This window comes from Colius striatus, chromosome 15 (genome assembly GCF_028858725.1).
Source record: "Colius striatus isolate bColStr4 chromosome 15, bColStr4.1.hap1, whole genome shotgun sequence".
Lineage (NCBI taxonomy): Eukaryota > Metazoa > Chordata > Aves > Coliiformes > Coliidae > Colius > Colius striatus.
This window is the reverse complement of record NC_084773.1, coordinates 9,369,530-9,396,886: the sequence shown is the minus strand read 5'-3', so window position 1 is coordinate 9,396,886 and position 27,357 is coordinate 9,369,530. Positions and strand designations below refer to the sequence as shown.

Below are 27,357 nucleotides of genomic sequence, written 5' to 3'. Positions count from 1 at the left end.
GTGTGAGGGACCCTTTAGGCTTATTGAAGTTGTGGATAACTTCCCACCATAAGAACAGATGTGTACTTCAACTTGAGTAGAATAAAAAGCTAGCTTGTTCACTTTCTAGAATGCTATGTTGTATGTTAAGCAGTAAGCATACATTATAGGCTTCATTAATTTCTACTTCTCCATTACTTCGGATGTGAATTATTCCATGTTGTTTATAGCACAAGTCAGCATTTCTCAAGCTAATTTGTCTTTCACCCTTCTAAAAGCAACTTTACCATTTGCACTCCCTTCCCAGTCACAATGGCCATTCATGCACCTGTCTTGGCATTCTTTTTCTCCCTCCCCTTCCCAAACACCTAATCTTTTTTCCCAGCTCCCCTGCCAGAAGCTATGTCTCACAGTTAAGGGAATGTTGCTTTAGCTTCAGACTTTTGGCTTTTGTCCAAATATACTAGCACATTTCAGTAATGTTTGTGGGAACTCTGCATTGTTTGAAAATATTTATTCTGTTGACTTCTTGGAGGCTTTTTTGCTTGTTTGTTTGTGGTTTTTTTTTTCCAGAAGGCTTTTAGTTTACCAAATATGATTCACACAACAAAGCTGGAAAACAATTAAGTGTGACAGGGCAAACTTATAGAAAGCTTCTTAGGCAAACTTGCAAATTGCATGAGAGAAAGAAGACCTGGTACCCTTTTTCTGCCATGCCTTGGTGCATGGAATTCCTAGCCTTGACTCAGATTTAGCATTTTCACGGTAGGCGGCAAACAGTATGGATTGAACTTATTTCTATTGTTGTTAATTTATGGGTTTAAGAACTGTCTGTTCCTTAAAGTAAACCAGTTGACATGCATTCAGTGAACAGCTGCATGGAGCCACGTTGCATACTGAAAAGTCGTGTTGTAAATACCTCTGTAGTGTTTCTTCCTTACGTGACTTCTTACCTCTCTTATCAGACTGACTAACGTGTAAGGTAACGTTGCAGTTTACCTTTTTAAACAATCTAAAATAGCCCAGAATGAGACATAATGAGAAGACATTTCTACTAATTTTTAATTTTATTTTTTGTTTGTTTCTTTGGGTTTTGTGTAGCCTGGATACTCTGCAGCTGGTGATATTCAGTCATTATGTTTCACCCCTAAAATCCAAAAAGACCTCCTTGAAGCTAGCTGACATATGAGTATACATGCATAGATTCAGGGAGCACCTCATCCTCTGGCAGGATTTAAGTCAACAGCTGTTGAATTCAGTATCTTTTCATGATGGGAGGAACTTGAGAAAGTTGAAATGGCAGAAGAATTTGTTCAGACAAAATATAATTACCTATATGGGAAATCAACTGTAAAACCATGGAAAATGTTATCATTTTGTAAAAAATTAGTTCTTTAATAATAAAAAAAGGTCAGGAATATTCTTAAACAAATGAAGTATGAGTTCTTTATGCTTAGTTTAGGAAAGTAAGTTTTACAGTTACTCAAATGAAAGTTTCATTTCCCAGATTCTTGTGTAGCTTTTTTGTTGTTGCTGTGTGTGCATTATAACTCAGTCTGTGGGCCATCTATAGAGTCCTGGCTTTGAATTTTGTGCTTCTTAGAGGGTTGTTGATTAAGAGTGACTGTTGGTTAAGTGAGCACATTTTTGTAAAAAAGGCAAATATGGGTACTTCATAATGTTTATTGCAAGTTACAGGGCTTAAATTGAAGCAAAAAACTGTTCTAGGAGATGGAGTAGCATTATGCGAAATGTGAACATGCCTGACAATTCTAAACAAAGGAAGGTAAATTGTGCCTGCCTTGGGTCACCAGGCATTTGCTCCCGGAAGGTTGAGCTATATGCTCAGAAAGTCAAAGCTTTAAATGTGTTCACATGAAACAAGGGTTCTTCAAGTTCAGAAGAAGGGCCTAAATTATCTACTCAGTCTGAAAGGACCGTTGTGTACAAGTAATGTGCTACCACCTGGAGGTGAACTGTTGAATTTTCAAAAGTGACATGGAATTAAAATGGGGATCCTTGGACGTGACAGGCAGTTCTTGACAAGGGTGTGTTAGGGAAGAATTTGCTAACTAGCTTCTATAATAAGAGAATAATCCGGCTTGGGTGGATCATGAAGTTCCTTAATGCTTTCTTCCCATCTCAATACCTAGTTTATAATGAAGTAAAACCAATGCTTTACCTTCCGTATCTCAGGCTCAATTCAAGATACAATGCTATGAAGACATGCTTGGCTTCTCTGCTGCTGAACTTGTGTGCAGTGGCTGTAAAGACAAAGCAGTGAAATAACCCATAACTAACAACAAAGAATCAACAGAAATCTGATAATTTCATGTAAATAATTATGTTGCTTACATTAGAAGAAACCAACTTCCTGAAAATCTTACTAAAAGACACGAAAAATGTTTGGCAGAATCTAAGTCCCTGTTTCAAATATGAAATAGGCACTGAGAAGCCTATTGCTCCTTGAAATGACTTTTAATGAAACTTACTCCTCCAGTGTTACTGAAATTTTTTACTATATTTTCCACATAATTCGTGCACACAATGCAGGAACACACACACACACACACACATATATATATATATATATATATATATATATATATGGACAATCTGAACAAAATTTATGGTTGACATTGTCAGTTACTCCAAGGGTATGGTGGTAACACTACAAACGCATCCACTTAGGATTTAGAATTTGTTTTATAGTCAATGGAATCACACAGGAGTTTTGTACCAAACATTAATTTGAAATATATATTGTTATATGCTGTTGGAAGCAATCCAAAATGTAGGCCTGTAAATGGTACAGATAATTCATCTCTTTTACTGATGGCTGTAGAAACAGAAAATCCTTTAACTTGATTGAAATGACCAAGGAAGCTTTAAAATGAAAACAGCGGATGTCAAATATAAAGCTTGCAGTTTACTGAGCAACGAGTGTGGTAAACATTGATTATTCATCTTGATGTTAGAGTTCAGAAACAATTGTCCCTTCAGTTTGCCTTGTGGGACCATGAAATTAGGACCATGTGTGTGCTGATTAACAACATATGAAAGATGAATCACAATTACTATTTTGGTCTGGTGCACAATACTATGCTTGAGGGGCAGTGATTTCCTACCTCCTTTACCAGATCTCTGTAATTAGTGCTAGCATCTATCTATTTCCTACTGATGTTAAAGTGGCTGCCTGACAGTGCCTATTCACAGACATAAATTGCCTCTATTGAATGGAAGAATGCTCAACACAAGTTGAATGTTGGAGTATAGTTCAATATTATTTGTATAGATGGTTATTTATAGGACAGTTCTGAGATCACCAATGCTGTGTGGCAGGAATTGTCAAATGTAAGAAGTGAATGTTACTTTGAGATATGAAACTCTGTGTTCTAGATGAATAAAAGTTCAACAACAGTTTTCGCTGATTTTAACAATTTCTTTCTGTTGTCCTTAATTTACACCTCTGATGGCAACCATTCCTTAATTTTACTAGAGGCACAATTAGTGGTTAACATTTAATTTAAGCTTTATTTCTGGAAATGTAATTTTTCTGCTCTGGCACAGTAATGGGAAGAAAGTATTGTTGCAAGTACATTTAATTAGTAAGTTTTTTCCATAAATGAAGGGTAGGTATTAGAAAAATATAAGTGAACATAAATACAGGTTACTTCATGTAATAGTCTTTGACTTTTATTAATACTTGTGCTCTTTCATGTAGAAAGATGTATATTTAAAGAAAATTAAATACCTACATATGCCTTGAACTTCCAAATGAGTTACTAATTCCTCAAGAGATGATGTGTATTCTGTGTAACTCAGAACTGGGATGATTTAAGATACAAGTTTTTTAACCTTAACTGTCCAAGTTGTTGATGTGAATTGAGGAACAGATTCAACATGAATCTCTCTAATTGGATGTGATAGGTGATGGAAATTCTTTCTGGCTTGCTTACCCAATAGATGCAGGATTTGGTTCTTGATTTATCATGTATTCTGTGGAGTTCTATGCCTTAATCTCACATAATGTGACATTTAATATTATGAATAACAGCCTCCAACCATGTCCCCCTTCCCCCTGCTTTTTGACAAACAAGACTTTTTTTCTTGTGATTTAATCTGTGTCCATTTCAACTTTGATTATCTGTTTAAAGATCAGTGGTCTATAGTTCTTCATGAAAAATGTTTTAGCTGTTTTCCTTTCTATGTATTCCTTCTCAGACCGCATGTATAGAAGTATGTGGGACAAAGGGATTTTATAGTCAAAGCTTTATAGTCAAAGCTTCAGGCAATGGAGACTTGCTTTCTAGTAAAGCACAAAATAAATTAGAAGCTGCATGTAAATTCAACAAACATTCCTGGTTAATTAACTAAGAATGTAGAGCCCTAAGGCCATAGCGTTAGTTTTTATGGCTTTCAAGTAAGATACTCTAAAGTTGTCTTAGCTGTATGCCATTTAAATAGCACAATTACTTTATGGTTTAAACGCAAGGGAATGCTTCCTGGAAGAACATATTTTTCAACCCACAGCAGTAAGTACTCAAAGGGTTAATACCAAAGTTTAACACAATCAGATTGTTTAGTTTTTACATGTAAATCATATCCCAATTATCTAGCTCAATGCTTTAAGGTGACTCTAATTCTCTCACAAATTACAGCAACCTTTTTGCACCTTTCATACACTTGGGAGCAAAGGTTCACAACCAGTAAGTATCATATTCTGGTTAGGTTCTGCTGAGTTTGATTACATGTTGTATTTACTTTTTGTATCTTCTTGATTGATGATTATGGTATATGGATTTCTGTTTCTACTGTTAATTTTTTTGTGATGTCACCGTCATTACAGTAGTAATATAATTAACAATACTGTAAAAAGTATTGCTATATTATATGTTTTTTTAAAATATAGGATATAAAAGATACTATCAAAAAAATTAAAGTATTCATACTAATTTTCTGTGGGATTTGGTGAAATTTGTCTCAAACCTTCAACTCTAGAACACCAAAAGAAGGAAAGTAACAATGTGATGATTTATCTGCCTTTGTTTAGTTGTAAATCTAAGAAGTCAATAGTTACTCTTCTTGTTTATTTTTTTTACTCAAATATAATATTGTTTTGCTATAGTAAGAAGTGAAATGAGATTTTATATAGCTTAAGCAACAGAAAATGAGTCAGAATAGAACCAGTATTAATAGTAAAGTTAAGACTGAAAAGATTGATCCCTTCCTATTTCAGGAAACTTTTTTTGTAGAACCAAATGTTTAATGCCAAACTAAATCAAAGTTAAATAAAAAGCCACCTAAGAATGTGAGATAACAAATTTCACTTCTAACAGTGTGATAAAATCTACTTTGCTTTGATTCTTCATGTAATGTTCTACAGGGTGTGTTTTGGGTTTTTTTAAGGTAAAGTAACTCATACTTTGATTTTCTTTCTACTCACCTATGTCTGACTATTAGGTGAGACAGTGAATGTTTCTGTGTGATCATGATGTGATTACTGCTGAAGTCGTTTTATGATATTAACTTCTGTCCTTTACATTGTAATTGTAATATCAGATGCAATTGTGTGAATGGGTATGTTTTTAAGATTATGGTAAACATTTGCCTCTTGGGAAATACTATTACTCTGTAAGAATCAGTGTTAGAATTTTCCCCTTTGTGTCTAAAGCTGAGGGTGATGCCACATTTTATACTGCAAAACTAATTTTTGTGCTTTCTGAAGGATAAGATTTTGATGTCTCTGAAGTCCAAAGTTCTTTTGCATGGATATAGAAAAGACACTGAACGCATCAGCTTGCGTATGTGTCTGGTTTCCTTGCTGGGAGAGCAGTGGAGTACTTCTCTATTTGGTCCTTGGTTTCTGTGACACTCAGCAAAGATGGTAGCATCTATTTTAGTAGTATTTGATAATAGAAAAGGGTATCTGTTGTAGCATATTGAATTTCTACAAGATGCACTTCTACTGGAAAATGTATGGTATTAAATCACCTGAATTACTGCAGTTGGAAATTCACTGTTTCATTTGTTCTCTTTGAGGTATTTGTTGATTTCAGCTATAATCAATGGGAAGATTGACATTTAAGTTCTCCATCTGTGTTTTGTCTAATTAAGCTCTTCTCAGCAAATATTTCTTTGAAATATTCACAATACGTGGTAAAATGATTGAGGTGCTCTGTACGGGGGGCTCTCATACAAATAAATACAGCAGAAAGGTTATCCAGTGCATAAAGCACATAGAATCAAAGAAGTTGGAAATACAAATTCCACAAGAATTGTATCAGGCACAGAAACTTAAGTTACATATGAATATATCTGTATAGAATAGTTTCATGATAGATGTGGGCACATATCTAGACACTTGACTCTGATACTCTCTCTGTAGTAAGTTTCTCTCACATACAACTTGGGCACAGTGATGAACCACACCAAAGGTTTTGTGTTCTTGGCTCATCATACCTCAGTTTATGTTAAGCTTTGAGTTATGTGTAGTTCTTGTAAGAATATTAGACTTACACAAAAAAATGTTTATAGATGAATTCTCAGTGTGCTGAAAATTTGGTAGATTAGTTTGCCCACTCGACAAATACAGAGTCCTTCAGGCACCTGTTCTGAGGAGTATCTCAGAGGTGATGGGTGCTCTTTGACCAGTTCTACTATTTCACTCCTCTTTTTTTTTTTTTTTCCTGAAGATGACCTTCTCCAAGAAAACACAGCCTAAGTGCTGTGACCACAGTGCTTAGCAGTGACATTCCTCCTTCTGTCTATTTGAACTACTGATAGATTTTTTTCTTGACTACGGAATTGAGAATCAGCTTTTTTTAGGCTAGCATTCGTCTCTTCTCTTGCATTGTGTTTTTCCCTGGAGAACCCAATTTGATTTGTCATTAAACCGTGATCAGAGGTGTGGGTTTCATACAGGCATGGTTAACCTAGATGGTGGAAGCTGAGAACATCACATAACTTGATTTCAAAAATAAGCTGCTACGATTCATGTCTACTGGGCAAGTCATCACCATGTCATGTCTTCATGCAAATATTGTATAGCAACTTTCATTTTTCTTTGTCTTTACTTCTTTGCGTGTTACATTTGGAAATTTGATGACAGGTAAGTGCATGCGAGTAGATGCAATCTGTTCTCTCACTTCTCAGACTGATGGATGGTGTCTCAAACAGAAGGAAAAATATGAATTCTATCATCCTCCAGCAAAGTATGAAATGAAAATCTTCGTGACTTCCAAGGAGTTTCCTTTATTCAAATTATTCTCTTGATGTTTCTCTACAGGGGCTTTCATCAGTCATCAAGAACAATGGACTACTGAATATCACCTTTAAATATGACAGTAAGTTGAAAATTTGCACTATATTCACAGAAATCAAGGAATCCATCACAGTTATAAATATTCAGTGACATGTCTCTCAAGAATGTCTCTAAGAATAGCATGAGCTCTTTAGTATTGACATAATTTAAAAATCTAGATTTGATTTTACTGGATCTGGTGGATCTTTTGCTTCCTGTGTTCGCTGATAATGAAACAATCTAATAATTTCTAGTAGTTACTTTCAGATCAGCCTACGTCACCTGTCCAGTATTTGACTAGAAAATTATAGAGGATGGGTTTATTCTGTGAAAGAATGTGGTCACTGAAAGGTTCATTACACACAAAATCACAGGAGAAGATTATTTCAGGCTTTATGTCTCTTCTCTCTGATGTGTAATTTTGGGGGAAAGTGATGTAAAGTGTGTCTGAAGATAGAAAATGTGCAACAGGTATTTGCATATTTGGAAATGTATTAAAAATGTGTCTTTGCATGGATTATTATTGAATATTGAAGGTTAATAGCTTCTCTTCACCTAATTGGAACTTCTCATTGGCTACACTGTTAAAGGGCCAGATTTGTAGAAAACTGCTGTTTACATTTTCAGTGAAAACAGATGGTTTTACTACTGCAGGAGATGTGGTCTGTTTTGCAGCTAAACAAGAAAGTAATCTCTAGCTTAATAATAGTAATAAGCAGGTGGTAGCAATAATACTTCAAACCTCTCAAAATCTCAACTAAATGACTATATTTTACTGTTTTCATTCTTAAAGGTTTTTGTCATCCATGTTATCTAGTCAGTGAAGTAAGACTAACTACATTAGAAATATATCCTTATTTTGGCAGTAAATAGCCATCATCAATATAAACTCAATGTACAGTCAAGAGAAGGTCCTAGCTCACAGCAGTAATGTTTGTATTAATGCCAGTGGAAGTCCCAAGTTGGGTTCTTTGTCTACCTAAAGAAATTACCTCAGACCCTGAATGTGGGTAAAATTTCATCACTGAGAGCATGAGTTTTTCTGGTAATTCCTGAATTTGAAGTCCTTCACTGAGACTTTAACATCACATTTTAATATTTTTTTAATATTTAAAATGAGCAAAATGTAAAGATGTCAGATTGTACAAGAGGTAGGTGCTTGCTACAAGTGAGTGAGGATTTCTTAATCTGCATAAAGAAAACCAGGAAATAGTATCAGTCAAAACAGAGATCCCCATGTTTAGTTAACACAATAGAGTCTGTTCAAGTCCTAGTACATGTCAAGTTTTTTCCTGGCACCAGGAACTGTGTTTAACCAATGACAGGTGTTAATTCAAAATGCTGCTGGCACTGTGTGCTTCCGTGACAAAGTTATTATTTGAGTTCTGCAGTGCTAGGAAAAGAATTCCATGATACCTTGGCTAAAGAGTTTGTATAATATGGAAATGCACACTTATTGTGAATAAGCTAGCATAAAAGAATATTTGACTTGCTGACTCTGATTTACAGGCTTTTTTTGTGCCACACACCAAACTGTGTTTTATGTTGTTAAATTAGTTGGTTAGATTATTTGAGTGAAACACAAATGTTCGTATGTTGTAATGTTTCACATATATTCAAGTAAAATAAGTGGTTTCCGGAAAAGTGCAGTTTTTCCCTGCTGTTTTCTTCCCCAATCTGTTGCTGTTTAAAAATGTAAATCAGTGACTCTCAGTTGAACTTGAGACATTTGTGCTATATTCCATTTTGGCAAATTGTCATTCGACTATAAAATTTTAGTAACCAGGGTCCAAAATCTCAGGCTGGCTATTAATTTGATCCAGACTTAGCAAAAAACTGTTACTTCAGACTTTCCATTGAAAGAGATACCCTATTCTCCAAAGAGGAAGTTCATGCTGTCATGCTCTCTTAGCAACAGCATTCTCCAAACAGCAGAGTAAGTACCAACTGCCCAGCTTTTGTAAAAGGCAGTGTTGTACAAACTGTTTTGTTCTTGTTTGTGTGGCAGTTAAGTAAAAGACTCCTTTCCATTGTTATTCATAGTAAAAAGCCATTCTATAAAACTGCTTTCCAGTTAGTAATTTTATTTTCCTTGACTTCAATGTCACACCTGAAGTAAATTTGAATTTCCTGTGTTAGTTTTATCATGGTACTTGATTTTTCTTGTTTTGTTTCTACAAACTCTGTATAGACAAATACATAGCATATAAGTTACATAAGCTTTTTTAGATTTAATCATCAGTCAGTAATACATCATCTACTGGTCAATACTTTCTGGATTATGTTGGCTTCACTAGCTCAAGGGCGGAATATTTGTGCCTACACATCTTCATCACACTGTGCTCCCACTGCATTGCTTCCTGCCATAAAATCTTAGCCTAACCATTGTAAGGTTTTAAAAGGAACAAACCCTGGGGTTATTTGTTTTCTTGTTTTGAAAATATGGTCAAGTTTAACAGCAAAGTCAAGAATATTTTTATTATATTGTATTTCCTTAAATGAAAGATGAGATTTTCTATAATAACTTGTTTTCAGAGCTATAACTTTAGGGAGTACGCTGTACTTGGTGAGAATAACAAGACAAAACCGGTTCTGACTAGACCTAGTGGTAGGAAAATATTCTTTGGGAGTGTGACTACTGAATGGATGATGGATGAAATGGATTTAGGTGGCAGGATCTTTGTCATGGGTCAGGCAGTATTGTGGTTAAAAAGCACTTCTTGAGCACCAGTTCTAAAGCTTCACATTGTTTATTGTTCCTCATACATGCTTGATCATTGACCAACATATTCTTGCTGTAAGCACTGCACGTGGACAGAATTAATGTCAGTCCTCATATGTTTTTGAGTAGTTAGTGGGGAAAAGTTGTTCTCATTTAGGAGTTGCAACCCATGTCCTTCTTGCTGTTCCTGTAGTGCAGCCTACACTGGTATTATAAACTGGTAATTCTCTTTGGAGTTCTGTGAACTAGGATTGTGCAACTTGTGAAAGTGATTTGTGAAGATTTGTGTTTTTCAGTGTCCTGAGACAAAAGCTTAATCTAGATTTACTGTATAGCCCTTACTTTTCTGGAATATATAGTGCACATGTACTTCTACTTCGCTCAATCCTACAGAAATGTTAGGAAATGAACTTCTTTATTTACATGGAAAGATACGGCTCATGTTGGAAACCGGATGCTTGAATAGATTATGGTTTACTTGCTCTGACACTAGAATGTATTTCTCTGTATTTTCAGACTGCACACCTTACCTGAATTCAGTGGGAAAACATGTGATTGGAGATGTGCAGAATATAACTATCAGTCAATATGCTTGTTACGAACAGGTGGCAGTGACGATACTTTGGACAGCAAATACCATCGGTAAGTAGTAGAAGGAAATGAACTGATGTCTCTGGTATTACCTTCTTGCTGATTGGTATTAAGTAAAATAGTTAAGTAATGCTTGGAGTCATTTAAGCAAACTACTTAAGGAAGAAATCCTTAACAGCTTTGCGAAGCTGCTGCTTTTGCTAGCTCACTTGAAATACCTTTAAAACTAGGATGCTGTCTGCAGCCATGTGCTGCTGCTCTTATTCCAGTTTGTTGAATTTTTCCTGATCTTCATAACTGTGTAATAGCCCTGATTCTATTCTTTGCCTCAAGGCATTCATGCATTTCAGTTGCATTGATTGACTTCAGTTGCCAATACACTTAAAGATTCTTTGGGATGCAGATTGTCTTAAAGGTGGAAAACATTATATAATCATGGTTATACAAACTTTAGTGTGTTTGCTTGTCAGGTCTGATTACTAAGAATATTCCCCAATCACTTAAGTGTCGGTGGAAGTACATTGCTTTCCCCGGAGTGGTAGTCTCCAAAGCTGGAGCGTGCAAGATGATCCACTGCGGCATGTGGAGAGAGTTTTATATTTTATTTATGTATTTTTAAGTTCTTGAAGGACTAAGCTTTGCTAATATCTAATATACAGGCTGACAGTGACACCCTTAGTTGATCTCTGTGTCAGGTGTAATGGTTCACGTCTGTTACTTGAGGTATCCTGAAGGAAGAATGGGTGCTCTACGATGTGGATTCATAATGGCACCCTCGCTCCTGCATTTGCTTTCAGTGTATTGCAATGTGTTGCTGTGGATTTATTGATTATCTAGTTTTACCTAAACTAACCATTGGGATGAAACAGAGAAATGGCTTAAGTTAACTGAATGTAATACTAACAATGCAAGCGAATGTGGACAGCAAGGAAGTAATAGAGCTTACAGTTTCCCAGCTCTTATTACAGACAATTTGTCAGCCACATTAAAAGGTAAAAACAATGACTGTCTAATCAGTTCAGATAAAAATTTGTACAAAATTATCAAGACTATTTGAAATACGTATTTATACCTGCTGATGTTCATGATGAACCTTGCCTAAAATTATCACAGGGTGACACTCTGACATTGTCCTGTGACATTTGCATCACCGTGACTCAAGTCTTCTAATGAAGTATTTACATAATAAGAACTGTCCAAGAACTATAAAGACCTTATTGACAGTTGTGTTAGAGCAAGTTAGAAAAAGTGGGTGTAGTTCTGGCATCAGTTATAAATAGCTGGGAGTATTCATGCACTGGAAGAAATTCCAGTCCATGTAAGTTTTGTGTTGTCCCACACTACACTGGAAGTAAAGATGTAATGACCACTACCACTTTAGTCTAATAGCCTCAGAAATTATAGGAAGATGCTATAAAGGACTATTTTTGTAATTTGCTAACAAAGTATTTCATTGCTGAAAATGGAAATGTGAAGGTACAATAAAATATTCCCTATGGGTGATAAAGGTAATAACTTCTGTTGCAGTGATAATTTGGAAGCCCCAGCTGTGCTCTAAGCATTACACAAGTATTTAATAATCGCAGCCTCTGTCAAGGATTGAATTTTAAATAGGCCAGATAGAAAATGCAGGAAGAGCTGACATACAGCAGCAGGTATTAAAACAAATATATTTCATACAAATGTTAAGTTCTATTTTTAAAGACAAATGCAATACATTCAAAGGACATAAATACTGCATTTAGTGTTTTGAAATACTAGTCTTCTATTTAAATGTCCTGCTATTTGCAGGGATTGAATACCTGAAAGGATTTCGAGTAATACTTGAGGAGTTAAAGTCAGAGGGAAGACAATGCCAGCAGATGGTTTTGAAAGATCCAAAGCAGCTCAGCCCCAGTTTTAAACGAACAGTAAGTGCTTTGTTTCAAAAAAAGTTTCGTTGTTGCTTGATTGTGTGAGTAGGCAAGGAGTTTATATGTTGCATATAAATCTAAATACATCTCCATCTAAATGCTCATACAACGTGCCATTCACTAGGTTGCAAGTTGCTTCATAAAAGTATTATTCTTCAAACTAATTACAGTTGTTGCTCTAGTGACAGATCTAGTCCCCATTTATAGAAGCTTTCCTGAAGCTGGAAGCTGTCATTTGGGTGACTCTGGAGTACAGGTGCACGTCTGTGATGGTCCACAGCAGCTCTAAATGGAGATTCCTCATGTCAGTGTGTAACAGAGGAGTAGATAAAGGATTCTTAATGTGATAATTTCTGCTTATGTTCACATACCTGTGGGCTTGTTTTGGAAGATGCATTTAGTAGTTATAGTTGGTTTTAAAATATGTTGCAATCTTGTCTTTTCATAGGGAATGGAATCCCAGCCCTTTGTAAATCTGAAATTTGAAACAGATTACTTTGTAAAGATTGTTCCTTTTCCTTCCGTTAAAAATGAAAGTAATTATCATCCATTTTTCTTCCGAACTAGACGTAAGTATTGCATACAGTGTAGTATTGCATATCATCTCTTCACCAATGAGTGTCCCCCTGCCCTTCCCAACAGAGTGGTAGATGATGATGCTAGACAAGTCTGGGTTAAGATAGTTACTGACATAGTCTTTGAATGAAGATATGGATGTTAAGTGAAAAGAATTTGGATGCCACAGGTAAACCCGTGGTGTATGATAATACCTATTTGGCAACAACTAGAAATCCCAGGTAGATCTGAGATTATCTCAAATTGCCCTTCAGGAGGATTGCTCCCATTTTTCCAGAACATTTGAAGATGGCTTGCTGCTTATCTCTGGACATTGTGAGCTCTGGTTGGTTTTGTTTTTCAGATCACAGTTTGAAAATCAGACACACGAAGATAGATAATGAGTACTTATAAAACTTGATAGCAACAAATCATGTTGAATTTCTTAAAATTACTTAGCCATTCTCACTGGAGTTAGAGAGAAGAAACTTGTGTAAGCTCTTCAGTGATTAAATAGCATGATGGGAAACTGCAGCTACCCTTTGGGATGAAACATTAGTATTTGTCCTGCTTAGGTTTTTTATCTCTACAAAACTTTCTTCAAATCAAGTCTGTCTGCTGACACAGACTGCAGTCATCTTTGTAATAGTGTTCAGCATACTTATTTATTCAGAGTAAAAGTATTTAAGGGTAGTTTTGACTTCCTCTCCTGAACTGTGCCTGGTGCTATCCCTTTTGTCTCAGTACAGAATGCTATTTTCAAGTTTATGAACCTCTGTTTCTCACAGAAAGATGAGAAAGGAGGACTTGAAATAACAACGAAGAAGCTGAGTTTTCAAAATATATTTATTCCAGGCATATTAGAGACTGGGAAAGAAGTGGGGATGTTGTCGTCTTAAATTATGAACTCCCTTGTTCTATTCAGCATAGCATTTTTATACTGTATTATTCATATTTTTTGCATGTATTTCTAGCATGTGAATTGCTGCTACAGCCAGAAAATCTTGTCTGCAAACCTTGTAAGTATAATGTAATACCTTCTGTATGTTCACCTTACAAAAAATTTCTGTACTTAAAGCGTCACTTTTTTACAATACATTAATATCTCTTTGACAGACTGGAAGCCAAGGAGTCTGAATGTTACCCAGCAGGGTTTTAACATGCAAGTGTCCTTTGATCATGCACCTCACAACTTCGGGTTTAGATATTACTTTCTTCACTACAAACTTAAGCATGAAGGGCCATTTAAGCAAAAGACCTGCAAACAGGTACGTCGCTGAGCTTTGCAGCTCTTAAAACCATAAAACCTATTAACATTAGATGTTCTATTTTTTTATAGAAACTCTAAAAACTTACTGTAATATAGAATACTGTCACATTTGAAGTATTTAAACTACGTTTAAACTTTTCATGTGAGTAGTATCTGTATTGTGATAGCATTCATTGAAGGCCCCATTGGATGTGAACAGTATAAGCAAATGGGAAGAGATTGCTTTATTTGAAGATCTTACAACTAATTAGTACTTCAAACTGTAGTTTTATTGTGTTTGTTATACATACTGTTTCCTACCTATTAATTTCACCTTTGCACCAAATCAGGCCACTTCATAGCTGACCTGTCTGAGATGAAATCACAAGTCAGTTCTTGTTTTATTATGTGGGTGGAATTGGGTACTCTGCTTTCTGTACATCTGTATGCCTGAGTCATCTCATGGGAGCTGCAATTTGCTGTATTAGTTTCCTTAATTTTGGTTCATATTCAGTAGTGTTTATTCACTGGTCAACCTTTCATGCTAAGTCTCTGAAAGCTCCAGAGCTTCAGGGTGTAATGTAGAGCTTATGTATTTGACCAAGTATTTAAGAGCTTTTTGATGATAAATCGTATTTTAGTTCTGAGGGCAGAAGATTGTAGTCTTTGAATATTTGAATGGAGAGACTTAGTTTTACTGGTTTAAGATGTCCTAATACAGGAGGGCACTGTATATTTATGAATTAATGTAAATATATTTTTTTACTAGGTTTTAAAAGTATGTGAATAGCTTGCAAAATATTGTCTTTCTTTGATGTAGGAGCAAAACACAGATACTACAAGTTGTATTCTTCAGAATGTACCTCCAGGGGATTATATAATTGAGGTAATATTTATAAGTAGTCATTTGTACAGCTGCTAAACAACTATGTTAATGGGAGAATTAACTGAAATTAAATACTTAAAGTCACTTGTTGATTAATTGGACTTTAGGCATCCCTATTGAATTACTTTGGGCAAGTAAAATTTTTAGACAGATTGTTCTTGACCTTTCCATAGCTTTGTTTCCCTGAGTGCATAGCATTTTCATCTGTGCCTTAAAGTAAATTTGTGGATCTACGTAATCCTTGGACTTTGTTTTTTTTAGGGGGTCTTTGTTTCTTTGATTAGAGTTCTGTAGTTTGGTCAATTTTTACTATACTTAAAAAGATTTGTCTTGATTACAATATTTGAACTCTGAAAGTTAATGTTAGGTTAAACTATATATCAACAAAGACAAATAATTTCACTAATTACTAGTTTATGGTGCTTTAAAATTTTTTGAACTGTAAGTTTCTTCATGTCTGGTCATAGATTTAAATATTGCAGAAAATAAGAAAAATTCAATTTCCACTAAATAAAATACAACTTTTACTTTTCAAAGCTGGTTGATGACACTAATACGACGAGGAAAACAATGCACTATGCATTAAAACCAGGTATGAGTTATGTTTTTTAAACAGTTTACATTAATTACCTTATTAATTTAAATTAAGTTTGAATTATGTTGGAAGTAAATACAGATTTGACCTCTTTGCCATAATGAAGATTAGTGAGGCAATTGTTTTGTGGTCTTTTGACCATCTGCAGCACTGTACATTGCTACTGAGTACAGTTTACATCAAGATACCAGTGGCAATCTTTGTGGGAAAGTCACTTTTGTGTATATGTAGATATGAAGAACTGTAGCCTGTATCTTAATTGCATGCAAGTGATGCATGCTGTAGTGTGGAAATTATGTAATGAAACTGAGAGCAGCCTGAACACCTTGCCTGCCTGTGTCCTTCAGTCTTGAGATGAAGCAGTATGGCAAACCTGTCAGGTGAATGTTTAGCATGTTTGTATATCGACCAGTTAATTAGAAGATAAATAGGGATTTCAGAGTGCAGCTGCAGACACAAAGCACAGCTGTACAGGAAGGAAATGGGCAAAGTGGACTGAATCCTCATGCACGTTGCTACAGGCAATCTGCACAGGAAAACGCGTTTTTTTAAGTGGCTAGTTCAGTGTTCTGGAACCAAAATCTGACAGGTCCATGATGTCAGCTTTTTCCCATGATGGGAGATATTAGTTGGCATACAGCACCTATTACTTATTGGAGTTACTCTAATGTATACTCATATTCTAATGTAGTGAGGGGGAAATCTGCATAAAGACTATTAAAAATGGATCAGAACATCATGTTTGATTCTACTGTATATTTGAGAATTACCTGAAGATAGTGTACTGCAGCAGGTTTATGTTCCCAGTGTGAAGATTTGATTAGATAATTATAGCTTATTTGCATATGGCTAATTCTGCTTTATTTTTCCAAGTACATTCTCCGTGGGCTGGACCGATAAGAGCTGTTGCCATTACAGTCCCTTTAGTTGTCATTTCAGCATTTGCAACGCTTTTCACAGTGATGTGCCGCAAGAAACAGCAAGGTAAGAGGTTTTGTTCACTACAGAGTTTCATTTAAAGATGCACATTCACAACCAAAAAAGTCTTAATCCAAATTATTAGGTTTTTTCCAAAAATACCTTTATCTGAAGAACTTTCTGTCATTTTCTATATGTCTCTCTCTTCTTCCCACAGCTTTTTTGTGTGTCGAAACTTGTAGTAAATTCTTAATTGATGCTTGATGGCAAATTATTGCCATAGAAAGTTTTGTATCACAAATCAAGACTTTGCTGTGGAAAGCAGAGAACAAAATTGCTGTTGGGAAGTATATTTGGTTTAGAGTTAATTTGTGAAAGTACTGTATAGCCATGTAGAATATAAACAGATCTGTACATTTATGGTTTTTAAACACTCCTTCATTTCATTCAGAAATGTCTAATTCATATTTAGTTTAAACCAGAAGGAAAGTAAAGCTATGTGATCCCAATACAGTTTTCAGCACTGTCTGGAATACTACCTGTATCTATTATTCCAGATTTACTGACTTTCCTGGAAGATGCCTTTACATTTCATTCTAAGCCATCTTCCTAAATTTACTCCAAGACTTGCAGATGTTTCTGTAAGTTAGATTCCTCTTTGCTGACTTCTCTCTCCTCTGTGTCCAGGAGCTGGCAAGCCACATTTGTTACATTGAGCGTTAAAAATCGATTGACATTTTTTTGTAGGATCTAGGGAATCATGTGGTTTCATTAATATGGAAAAAGATATTATTTTCCCCAAAGCTCACATATCTGTGTTAGCCATCTGAATTTTGGCATTGAGATATACTGCAAGTGCTGTATGCCATCTGGGTTAAATCCTTTTACCTTCTGGTCGTTTATACCTATCCCTTTGCTCACAGCTAGGACAGTTCCAAAAAAAAAAACCAGACAAATCACTAGAGATTTGTCTACAGAGAGAGTTGTTCCAGAAAAGTTATTCCTGGTGAATTGTTCTAAATTAAATCCCTAGATGGATATTTGTATTTTGAAATCATCAAGCTTTATTCCAAATTAGCTTAATCAACTGTAGAACTAGATTGAATTAGACTGGCATAAGACCAGAATTTTAAGTTCCAACATAAAAGCATCTTCCCTGGGAAAGAAACACTAATAGCTATTCTGATTTAAATTAATCATATTCAGATTAATGTCCAATTGATTAATGTCCAAAAGTCTGTGTGTATATATACCAGAGTTACTGTATGGTATTCTGAAGGGAGCTGCGTTCCTGGAGTTGAATATTCTTACCTGGCTTGTGAGGTTTTTTTTTTAAACATAAGACTTTGTTATGAAGGCTGTTGAAGCTGGGTAGAGGTGAAGCAACCTCAGTCAATTTATAAAATAAACCTTTCTTAAGTTTTCTGAGATGTCAGTAATAATGGCACATTTCTCTTTAAAAGTGTGTTCCACATAAGTAGCAGCTCATAAGCTGGATAAATAGTGTGTGGAACTTTTTCAGGCTGGAGAGAAAGAACAAGTCATTATTGTAATGCATTAGTGATGAGCCTACGAAGTATTTAAAAACAAACCCAAGCTTTATAGTGTGAACTCTTTGTCTCTTCCAATGTAGAAAATATATATTCCCATCTAGATGAGGAGAGCTCAGAATCTTCAGCATATGCTGCAGCTCTCCATGTGGAAAGACTTCGTCCCCGGCCAAAAGTGTTCATCTGCTATTCCAGTAAAGACTGCCAGAAACACATTAACGTCATCCAGTGCTTTGCTTATTTTCTTCAGGACTTTTGTGGCTGTGAGGTAAACTCAACATTTCTTCTGTAAACAGTTTCCTTAATTGAAACAGCACCCTCAAAATTAATAATATGATGTGACAATGCTTGATTGTCTTTCCAGAGACATAACCTTTGTTGTTTTATGAAATAGTGTCTATAAAAATTTTCTTTACTTGGGGGAAGGAGCAAATCATAGTCTGTGTGTAAGAGCAGAACAGTGGAAAATGTATATACCATATTGATTCCAGGACTTAATTCAGCTGTGTATAGCTTGATTCCAATTAACTGCTTTGTCTGTTGAGTGGATCTTTATAATCTGCAGCTGCAGAGAGGTATTGGTATCCTACCTGATAAACTTCAGTATTCCTTAAACATTTCATATTGTGTTTTCCAAGTAGTAAAATCTATTGAAACTCCTACACATAGAGAAAAATCTGTGTAATTAGAGTTGTTGGCATTATGTATTTTTTATTGATGTTTATCTTTTTTTACTTCCCTGCTGTTCCATTAGTGCTGTAAAATTGGTGTGTCTCAGTCTTATTTTTGACTAAGAGCTATGAGAAAGGCACTCAGATGGTTACGTTGAGCACCTAGGCTTAGAGTCTCAGCCGGCTTTATGAAGTCTAACCAGTGCGTGGCCAGTCCTTCACTGCCCAAGGGTAAACGGCCTCGTGCCGTTTGAAGACACAAAAGTGAAGCTACTTGCATTATAGAGTATCTACATTATCAGAGTGTCTCCCAAGCAGCTACAAAATGACTTCTCCCCAACGACTAGAACACAGTAGTTTGTTTGGAAGGAACCTGCAGTGGTAATTGGGTCCTACTGCTTGAGCACCGCAGGCGCTATTCCTTTCTTCCTGTAGCTGGCGCTGTGGTAACAGGTTTTCACGAATTCTTGTCTTCGGGCGTCCAGTCTACAGTCTTCTGTACACAGCAAAGTTTTCCACTCTGTTAGGGGTGGTAAAGCAAAAGTACTTTCCTCTCTGGAAAAAAGATTAAGAGAATATTTTGTTAGGTGGTTTTGACATGTGCCTAGTATAAAAGTTTTTTTGCATTTATTTTTTTCTCTTATTCTACTGCTTATTCTTTCTTTCATGAGTAAAGCATTGCCCTTCATCTTGGTGTACACAGGCATTTCAGGCTGTGGAATGTCCAGAAAAACTGATAAAATAAAAAATAAAACAACTCATGATAAAATGCTCAGAGCTTTCTTATCAGAGATAAGCTGCTGCTGTTTTGAATCGTAACTGAAAGGAATCAACATTATAGGCACTAGTTATGTTTGTATGAAAAGCCTTGGCATCTGACTTGATAAACGTGCAAAGAGGATAAATGAATATGTATTGCTGTTATATTCAGCACATTAGGGACCAAAATATACAACAGTTAAATTGAGGCAGGCACAATACATTGTTCATTGTGGACTGATGATATCAAATTTGATCAGATAAGTAAATAGCAATTTACTTGGACACATTTTCTATATTCTTTTTAGTCCTTGAGAAATACTGGTATGTACCAAATTCATAGTGGTTTTATTTTTTTAAGGAACCAGTTAGTTTATATTCAATGACTTGACTTTACACTGTTACTTGTTGATTCCAATTTAAATTTAAATGTAACACAGATGTAGTTAGGTCTGCTGTTCTTTAAATAAGAAATAAGCTGCCAAATGGGTTCATATAATTACTTGTTTTAACCTTAGCATTTCACCCACTTCCTTGTCCCAGTGAAATATTCAGCCTGCAAGTGAAGTTCAGAATGAATATGAAGTCTCATTTTGTTGAATAACTACTGATGCAGTTAGTGTCAATGATTCCTGCTTTTCCACTATCAATGCTGTCTGAATTATTGATTTTCTTTTAAAACTGCTTGTATTTGCATCAGCTGTACTTAGGCTGTAGTTAAACTCGTCATTAATTCTTCATTGTCAGACAAATACAGGCAGACTCAAAAGGTATAACTGAAGTTTTATTAGAAAATATAGCTAATAATTTAATAATTCATATCAACTAGAATGTTCTTCTTTTCCAGGTGGCTATAGATTTGTGGGAGGATCTAAAAATCTGTAAAGAAGGTCAGAAAGAGTGGCTTATTAAAAAAATAAATGAGTCCCAGTTTATCATCATCGTGTGTTCCAAGGGCATGAAATACTTTGTTGAAAAAAAGAATTGGAAACACAGAGGAATAACTAAGGATGCAGGAAAAGGAGAACTGTTTTTGTTTGCTGTGTTGACTGTTGCAGAGAAGCTTCGTCAAGCAAAGCAGAATTCAAGTGACCTCTGCAAGTTCATTGCAGTCTATTTCGATTACTCCTGTGAAGGAGACATCCCTGGTATTCTGGATCTAAGCACAAAATACAAACTCATGGACAATCTCCCTCAGCTGTATTCACATTTACACTCCAGAGATCTTGGTGTACAGGATTCAGAGGTGTTTCCTGTTAATATTAGTAAACGGAATTACTTCAGGAGCAAGTCTGGGAGGTCCCTTTATGTTGCCATTTGCAATATGCATCAGTTCATAGATCAGGAACCAGACTGGTTTGAGAAACAATTTATTCCCTTCCCTCCACCTTCTTTACATTACTCAGAGCCTATAATGGAAAAATTCGATTCGGGCTTGGTTTTAAATGACTTGGTGAATAAACAGGTGATGGATGGTGATTTTTACCTGAAAGCAGATATAAATATTTCATCAGGGACTTCAGACTCTCACTATATAATTCAGCACTTAAGCCTTGGAGAAGACACAGAAACTCAGGACATTCAAGGTGGTGGCAGCTCAGTTCTTCAGCCATTGTTACATATTGTTAAATCTTCAAATCCTAAAGATATGCCTCGAGATTCTGGAATCTATGATTCATCTGTTCCTTCATCTGAATTATCTTTACCTTTAATGGAAGGACTATTGACAGACCAAATGGAAACATCTTCCATTACAGGAAGTGTGTCTTCATCATCAGGTTTAGGTAAGATACCCCAGTGTTTCAAAAATTCTGGGTTTTTTTTTTTCAGCATATTTCTGCCATCTCAAAGTACATAAGATAGTATGTGAGAAGTTATAGAGAAGGCTGCAGAGGAAGGTAAGCATTTGGTAAAGATGGTAACAAGGTTAGGTTTCCATAAGTTTAGAAACATGAATCTTTTCAGTAACTTACTGTGGGGTGGATGCATAGCTAAGTAAGATTTCACTAAAAATCTATTAATAAGTGACTTCTTTTTAATTGACTGTTACTAGAGAGATGGCTTCTTTCTTCCAGTGATTCCTTGGCAGCTGGACTACTCAGCTGACAGCTGTGTGGTTTCACCAAAGGGTGATACAATACACTGAAGCGATCTTACAGAATGGCCATAAATCTAAAATGGATGTCTTATTTTGCTTCAGCACATACTAGAACCTTTAGGGATATAGTCTGTACTGAGGTTCAAGTTTCAGAATGAAATTAAGCTTCTCATTGGATATGGGGCTGGGGGGAGTGAACAATCAGATTTCAATGGAGGAATTTAAATGCTTGGAAGGCACTCTCCAAAACAGATCCCCAGCTTGGATACTGATGGTTAGAAGGTGTAAATATTGCCTCAGGCTATACGGAAAGCTGATTTGACCTTACTAGTTACAGTATATTGAACTGACATCATAACTACTCCAGTGTGGAATGTTCCAGCAGTTGTATTCATAGTATAAACCTACTGTTTGAGATTTTTATCAAGCAGCTACGACAGGTAAGTATTGTATTTTGATGGTGGTATGCTGTTGTGCTTTCTTGAATGACTATTGAAAGTGGGCTAATTTGTTAGACTTCTCTTGGCTAAATCAGTTTGTGAATGTTTTTTACTATTCAGGTAATTGATATTGAATGTTTGATGCCAAAATTGTCTTGGGCATAGAGATTATAGATTATAGGTGTTGATTTACAGATACAGCATCTATATTGATAGACTACATAGTCTATACAACAAAAGAACTGAAACATAGAAACTTCTTGGGTGGAAAAAACCAGTTTACTGGTTTCATTATATGAGCCACAAATAACTCATTGTTTCAAACTTAATTCTTTAATTTCTTGCCATCTTCTAACATAGCCTTTTCTCACATTTGTGGAGAAGAAATACAGATGATACCTGTTAAGTTTCTTGTGCTGGATGCAAGTTTGATGCTAATTGAAAATGTATGGCCTCTCTATAAGAATGGTTTACCAGTGTTCTTTTGATCACAGAGCTGTCAGCTGGGTATCCCAGCTGCCACGGAGTCACGGGAAGAAAGAAGCAGTCTTTTCCAGTAATTAATTCTCAAGTCACATACCTTCTCATTAACATGTTTTAGCTATAATAGAGGTTAAGCATTATAGTACTAGCTAGTAGAGCTGTATCTTAACACCGATGTTCTGACCTCTTAAGAAGCTACAGTAACTTATACCTTTTTCCCAGTCACTGTCTCTGTCCAAAAGCATCACCCTGACCAACTCACTCAAACCTCCTCTCTTCCAAACCCCAGTCCTAATTAGGTACAGGGATAGGATCTAGAACTGAGCATCATCTGCCTATTAGAGTGCAATTTTACTGTCCCAGAAAATGATATTTAGAGCCTTATATAAAAATATTCATAAATACTATAAATATAAAAACCCAAATCTATATATACATAAAATATTTATCATTATTTAAAGGATGTAAACATATTTCTAGCCCTAATATTTATAATATGTATGTTTGTATATAATATTATATACATTAAATACTATACATTTATAGCCCTAATAGTTATATGCCTATTACTCTGAATTCACAGTACTGTTTCTGTTCTGGCTTTCTGTTTTGTGATCCATTATTTGATCAGAACAGAAGTGAATAGCTCTGTCATTTAGCTTCTCAAGGTAGATCTTTCCTTTCTTCTTCAAAAGACAGTTTGATACAATCTTTTAAATGAAAATCATAAGCCACATACTTGCTGTCTTTCAGTGCAGTTCACATGCAGACTACTGATCTCCAAAGAAACGACTCTCAAAGAGGTTATTATATTGGGCATCATCAGTTGAAGTTCAAAGCAGTTTAATTTGGAGGAAGTTCCAACAACCAAATCTTTACTAGGGCTATTCATTAATAAGATCTTTTCTAAGAAGCCCTGTCTGGGGAGAAAACTTGTTTTAATTCGTTAGATAATGAGTTACTGATCATGGTAGTTCAGCCATGTGAATGTATGGTGTTATGAGCCAGAGGGTTTTTATAGATATTCTTTACATTGTTTCCAAAATGTGGACCAAACGTAAAATCAAATGTTTCAATTAATGTACCTCATGGTTTTTTTCCTTTTTTTTAGGTGAAGAAGAACCTCCTGTAATCACTGCTACAAAATTCTTAGTGCCTGGAGTACGTAAAGCAGAACTCCACTGCCATATTCATCCTGATGAACTGCAGGCAATTGCTCCTTTATAATACTTTACAACATTGTTATGCATTGCCACTTTATCATCAGCCTCTGTTTGTGCTTTAACTACCACACTGCTTCAGCACTAAATCTACTTGAAGGACAAACATTTCGTGAAGAAGATCTGTTATTCCTGAAGATTTTTTCCTATGGCCAGTAAACTTGAATCTGTTGGTCTTTATTTAAGTCTTTCATGATTTGGAAATGCAGCATGGAAGAAGAGACCAGAATACATTTCAACATGTTTCCTATTATTAATTTAAGTATCATGATATCACAGTGTTTACAGGTGCCATTATAATAACTGATTTGGTTTTTTGCTAGAAATAACTTTGCAACTGGACATAAATCAGCTTGGAACATTATGTCTTAGTAAACTGGTGGTCTAGCCTCTGGTTTTAAGTGCTGACATACTTGATGGCAGGAGTGTTGTAGTGAATGAGGGTGGAATTTATTTCAGAAGCAAGATAAAGGACCAAAGGTGAGATGAAGAAATTCTTTATCAGAAGAGGTAATTTTATTAAGAAATATTTTGAGCTCCTTTCCTCACAGTCTCCTTTCTTACCCAAATGTTGATGTGTCTCAGTATTTAATTTCAAATAAGCACATCTCTCTCATCTGTATGACTCTGCAGTCTCTTCTCCACAATATGGCTATGATGACTCAGAAATGGTACCATACTGAGTCTGAATTATCTTTTTTACAATAGTAAAAAATCTAGATCCTGCAGATGCTGAGTGATACCATGGAAACATAGTTTCCTGGTTTTGGGTTTTTTTCCTGGAAAAAGGATAAATGTAACAAATTCTTTAAAGAGATGGGGGAAGGAAGACCAAATTTTGTATTTAAGACATCATTCTGAATGTCTTCATGAAATGAGTATGTTTTGTGGGGGCTCTCATATCAAGGACATGCTGCTACAAAGTCACCTGGGGTAAAACAAGTTATGATAAGCTGTTAACAGGCATGAATACTTTGTTTTGAGTCAGCCAGTAAACAGAAGCCTTCATACTACTTATCATTACTTAGTGATTAAGATAGTATAATGTTAGTAGTGTTAACAAAAAACCACTAAAACTACCACTGGGCATGTTTATCTGAAGAAATGGAGCGTGTCCTTTCTTCTTCAGTGATCAGGTAGACGTGTCATCATGCAAAATATTCCTGCTGTTTCCAAAGAGCTGAACTGCGTCTATGTAACTGCAATTCTAGGCATTATTATAATAAATGTGATAACAACAAAAGTAAAGGACATCTTATGAATGTACCTTTGCCAGTTTTTCAAATTGAGGCATTTAACCTGTCTTCACATTCTACTGACGGGAGGTTGCTTTAGGAATACATCACCGGAGAACTCAAGACACAGCCAATGTTCTCTCAATTTTGATAGGTGAGAATTAGATGTTGCCAACTGTTACATTGTATTATCCATTTTATAGCATAAGATAGAACTATTAAACCTGTGACGATTTTGGATGAGTAGCTTTAAAGCTCCTGGGTTGGGGTCTTCTTTATTTTGAAACAATTGTTGAACTTGTTGAAATTGTTGTCACAGACAGAATAAGGAAGTGTTGTCTATCGTTATGTTGAAATAAGTGTTACAAGAGAACTCCAGTGTGCTTTGCCATTGTGATACGGACTTCTGTGATCAGCTAGATGCTTGTGTCAGGTTTGGAAGGTCTTGCCCATTCTCCTCCTGTTTTCCGAATTTGAGAGAACACTAACTGGAAAACCTCAAAATTGCAATACCCAAGTAAGTTTTAAGTTGTTTTATGTACATAGTGAGTCATCTGCACCTTCAGTGAGGGATTTTTCTGTGCTCTACCTTGGGCTGTACTGAAAGCAAAATTCTTCATGTTTTTCCATTCATTGAAGTTGAAAAATACCAGGGTCAAATTAAGCAGAAGAATGAGGTAAGTGTTCCTCCTCTAAATCCAGTTGTGAAGGATCTTGATTCAGTGCAGTTCTTGCCATTCTACTAGAGAAAGAATTTGGATTTATAAAACACAGGCACAAAGGTTACGAGATGTGTGTGCTGAAGAGCTGCTGGGCATACAAGTGCCAATGGGGCAAAGCATGAGGAGGAGGCAATTTCTTAGCAGTTAGCTGATGAAGGTAATGCTGCTTTCCTCCCAGCTCACATACTCTTATTTTATGCGAGACTAAAGATGGGGAAGATTTCGTGGTTCTGCTATATTCAGTAGCAGAATCTGTATGAATAAATTTGGTTTTCATTTTGAGCTCTAAGAAAGTTCTGTTTGGAAAATTGACCAAGGCAGCTGCACAAGTAATCACTTGTCATTTAGGGTTTTATTTTTACTTCTGCAAAAATTGTTATACAATCCTGCAGACTTTTTTTTTAGATTAAGAACAGTCTATGCATATATCAGTCACATCTGTTGGGGAGAAGGGGGAGAAGAATTCCTTATTCTTTTTAGCATAAGGTGGAAGCAGCATATTATATGTCCTCAGAAGAAAGAGAATGTAATTAATGGCAAATTTAGAGTAGGACATGCCCAATGCTTAAGATACAAGAATCATTGTTAAAAATATTTTTTAAACAAATCCGTTAATATAAATATTAGAGGTTAGCTTGCTGCTCTTTTCAAGCATTAGTAAACTCTAAACAGAATGTTATTGGTGAAATGACTCCTTTAATTTCTACTAGACTCAAGTGTGTGGACATTGGATGTATCAAAATGTATTTTCTGGGAGGGTGGGAAAACATTGGAAAGCTGAAGGCTCAAGATATGGTAGCATGTTCAATGTTTTGAATGTTAAGGACAGTTGTTGCCATAATTTGTACCTGTGCATGAACACATCAAGAGTTGAAAACAGAATGCAGCTGACATTTGCAGAAATGATTTTTTTATGATATTATAATTTAGAAGTGAAAATAAACCATTTTTGTTCAACTTCTTTCATTGGACTCTTCTTGGTAGTGTAAGAAGGCTTGGCTTAAGAGTCCAATTGTTTTATTCCAAACATTGTTGGTATGGTTATGCACAACACACAAATAACCAGACTCAACTGCTCTTTATAGTACATCGGGAAGTCAAACATTTTGACGAGTGTTTAATACAGTTAAGCAACTGTAAGAAACTGGATTGTTCTGAAACTTACGTATGTGACAGACCAGGTCATGGTTGGGGGGATTTGGGGGGATTTTTTGTTTCTTAGGTTTTTTTTCAGTAAAACTGCCTTAATATGATGATATGGAATTATTTTTCCTGTATTCTTCTTGAAGGTCTCTTAGTAGAACATAGTTCTCTGTGTGAAATGAAACCCACCCACATGAACTACAAAACTATAAGCTGTAATTACCTGTATTGGATTTTGTCAAAGATCATGTGATAATTACCTAAGATTTCTTTGTTTTCCTCACAGTGGATTTCAAAGTACTGTTCAAATCACTGAACTCTGCAA

General features: G+C 35.6%; 1 protein-coding gene across 1 annotated transcript in view; it reads left to right on the top strand.

Annotated features, from left to right (window-relative positions):
• Positions 1-26,773, top strand: part of IL17RD (interleukin 17 receptor D) — a 44,321-nt gene extending 17,548 nt beyond the window's left edge. The window contains exons 2-13 of the mRNA XM_062008250.1: positions 7,268-7,325; positions 10,521-10,646; positions 12,387-12,505; positions 12,957-13,077; positions 14,038-14,082; positions 14,180-14,331; positions 15,133-15,198; positions 15,736-15,790; positions 16,667-16,777; positions 18,345-18,529; positions 20,539-21,475; positions 23,824-26,773. Of these exons, the coding sequence (XP_061864234.1) occupies positions 12,458-12,505; positions 12,957-13,077; positions 14,038-14,082; positions 14,180-14,331; positions 15,133-15,198; positions 15,736-15,790; positions 16,667-16,777; positions 18,345-18,529; positions 20,539-21,475; positions 23,824-23,939 (1,836 nt within the window). The 5' untranslated portion in view covers positions 7,268-7,325; positions 10,521-10,646; positions 12,387-12,457 and the 3' untranslated portion in view covers positions 23,940-26,773. The remainder of the gene's footprint in view (positions 1-7,267; positions 7,326-10,520; positions 10,647-12,386; positions 12,506-12,956; positions 13,078-14,037; positions 14,083-14,179; positions 14,332-15,132; positions 15,199-15,735; positions 15,791-16,666; positions 16,778-18,344; positions 18,530-20,538; positions 21,476-23,823) is intronic.
• The last annotated feature ends 584 nt before the right edge of the window (positions 26,774-27,357 follow it).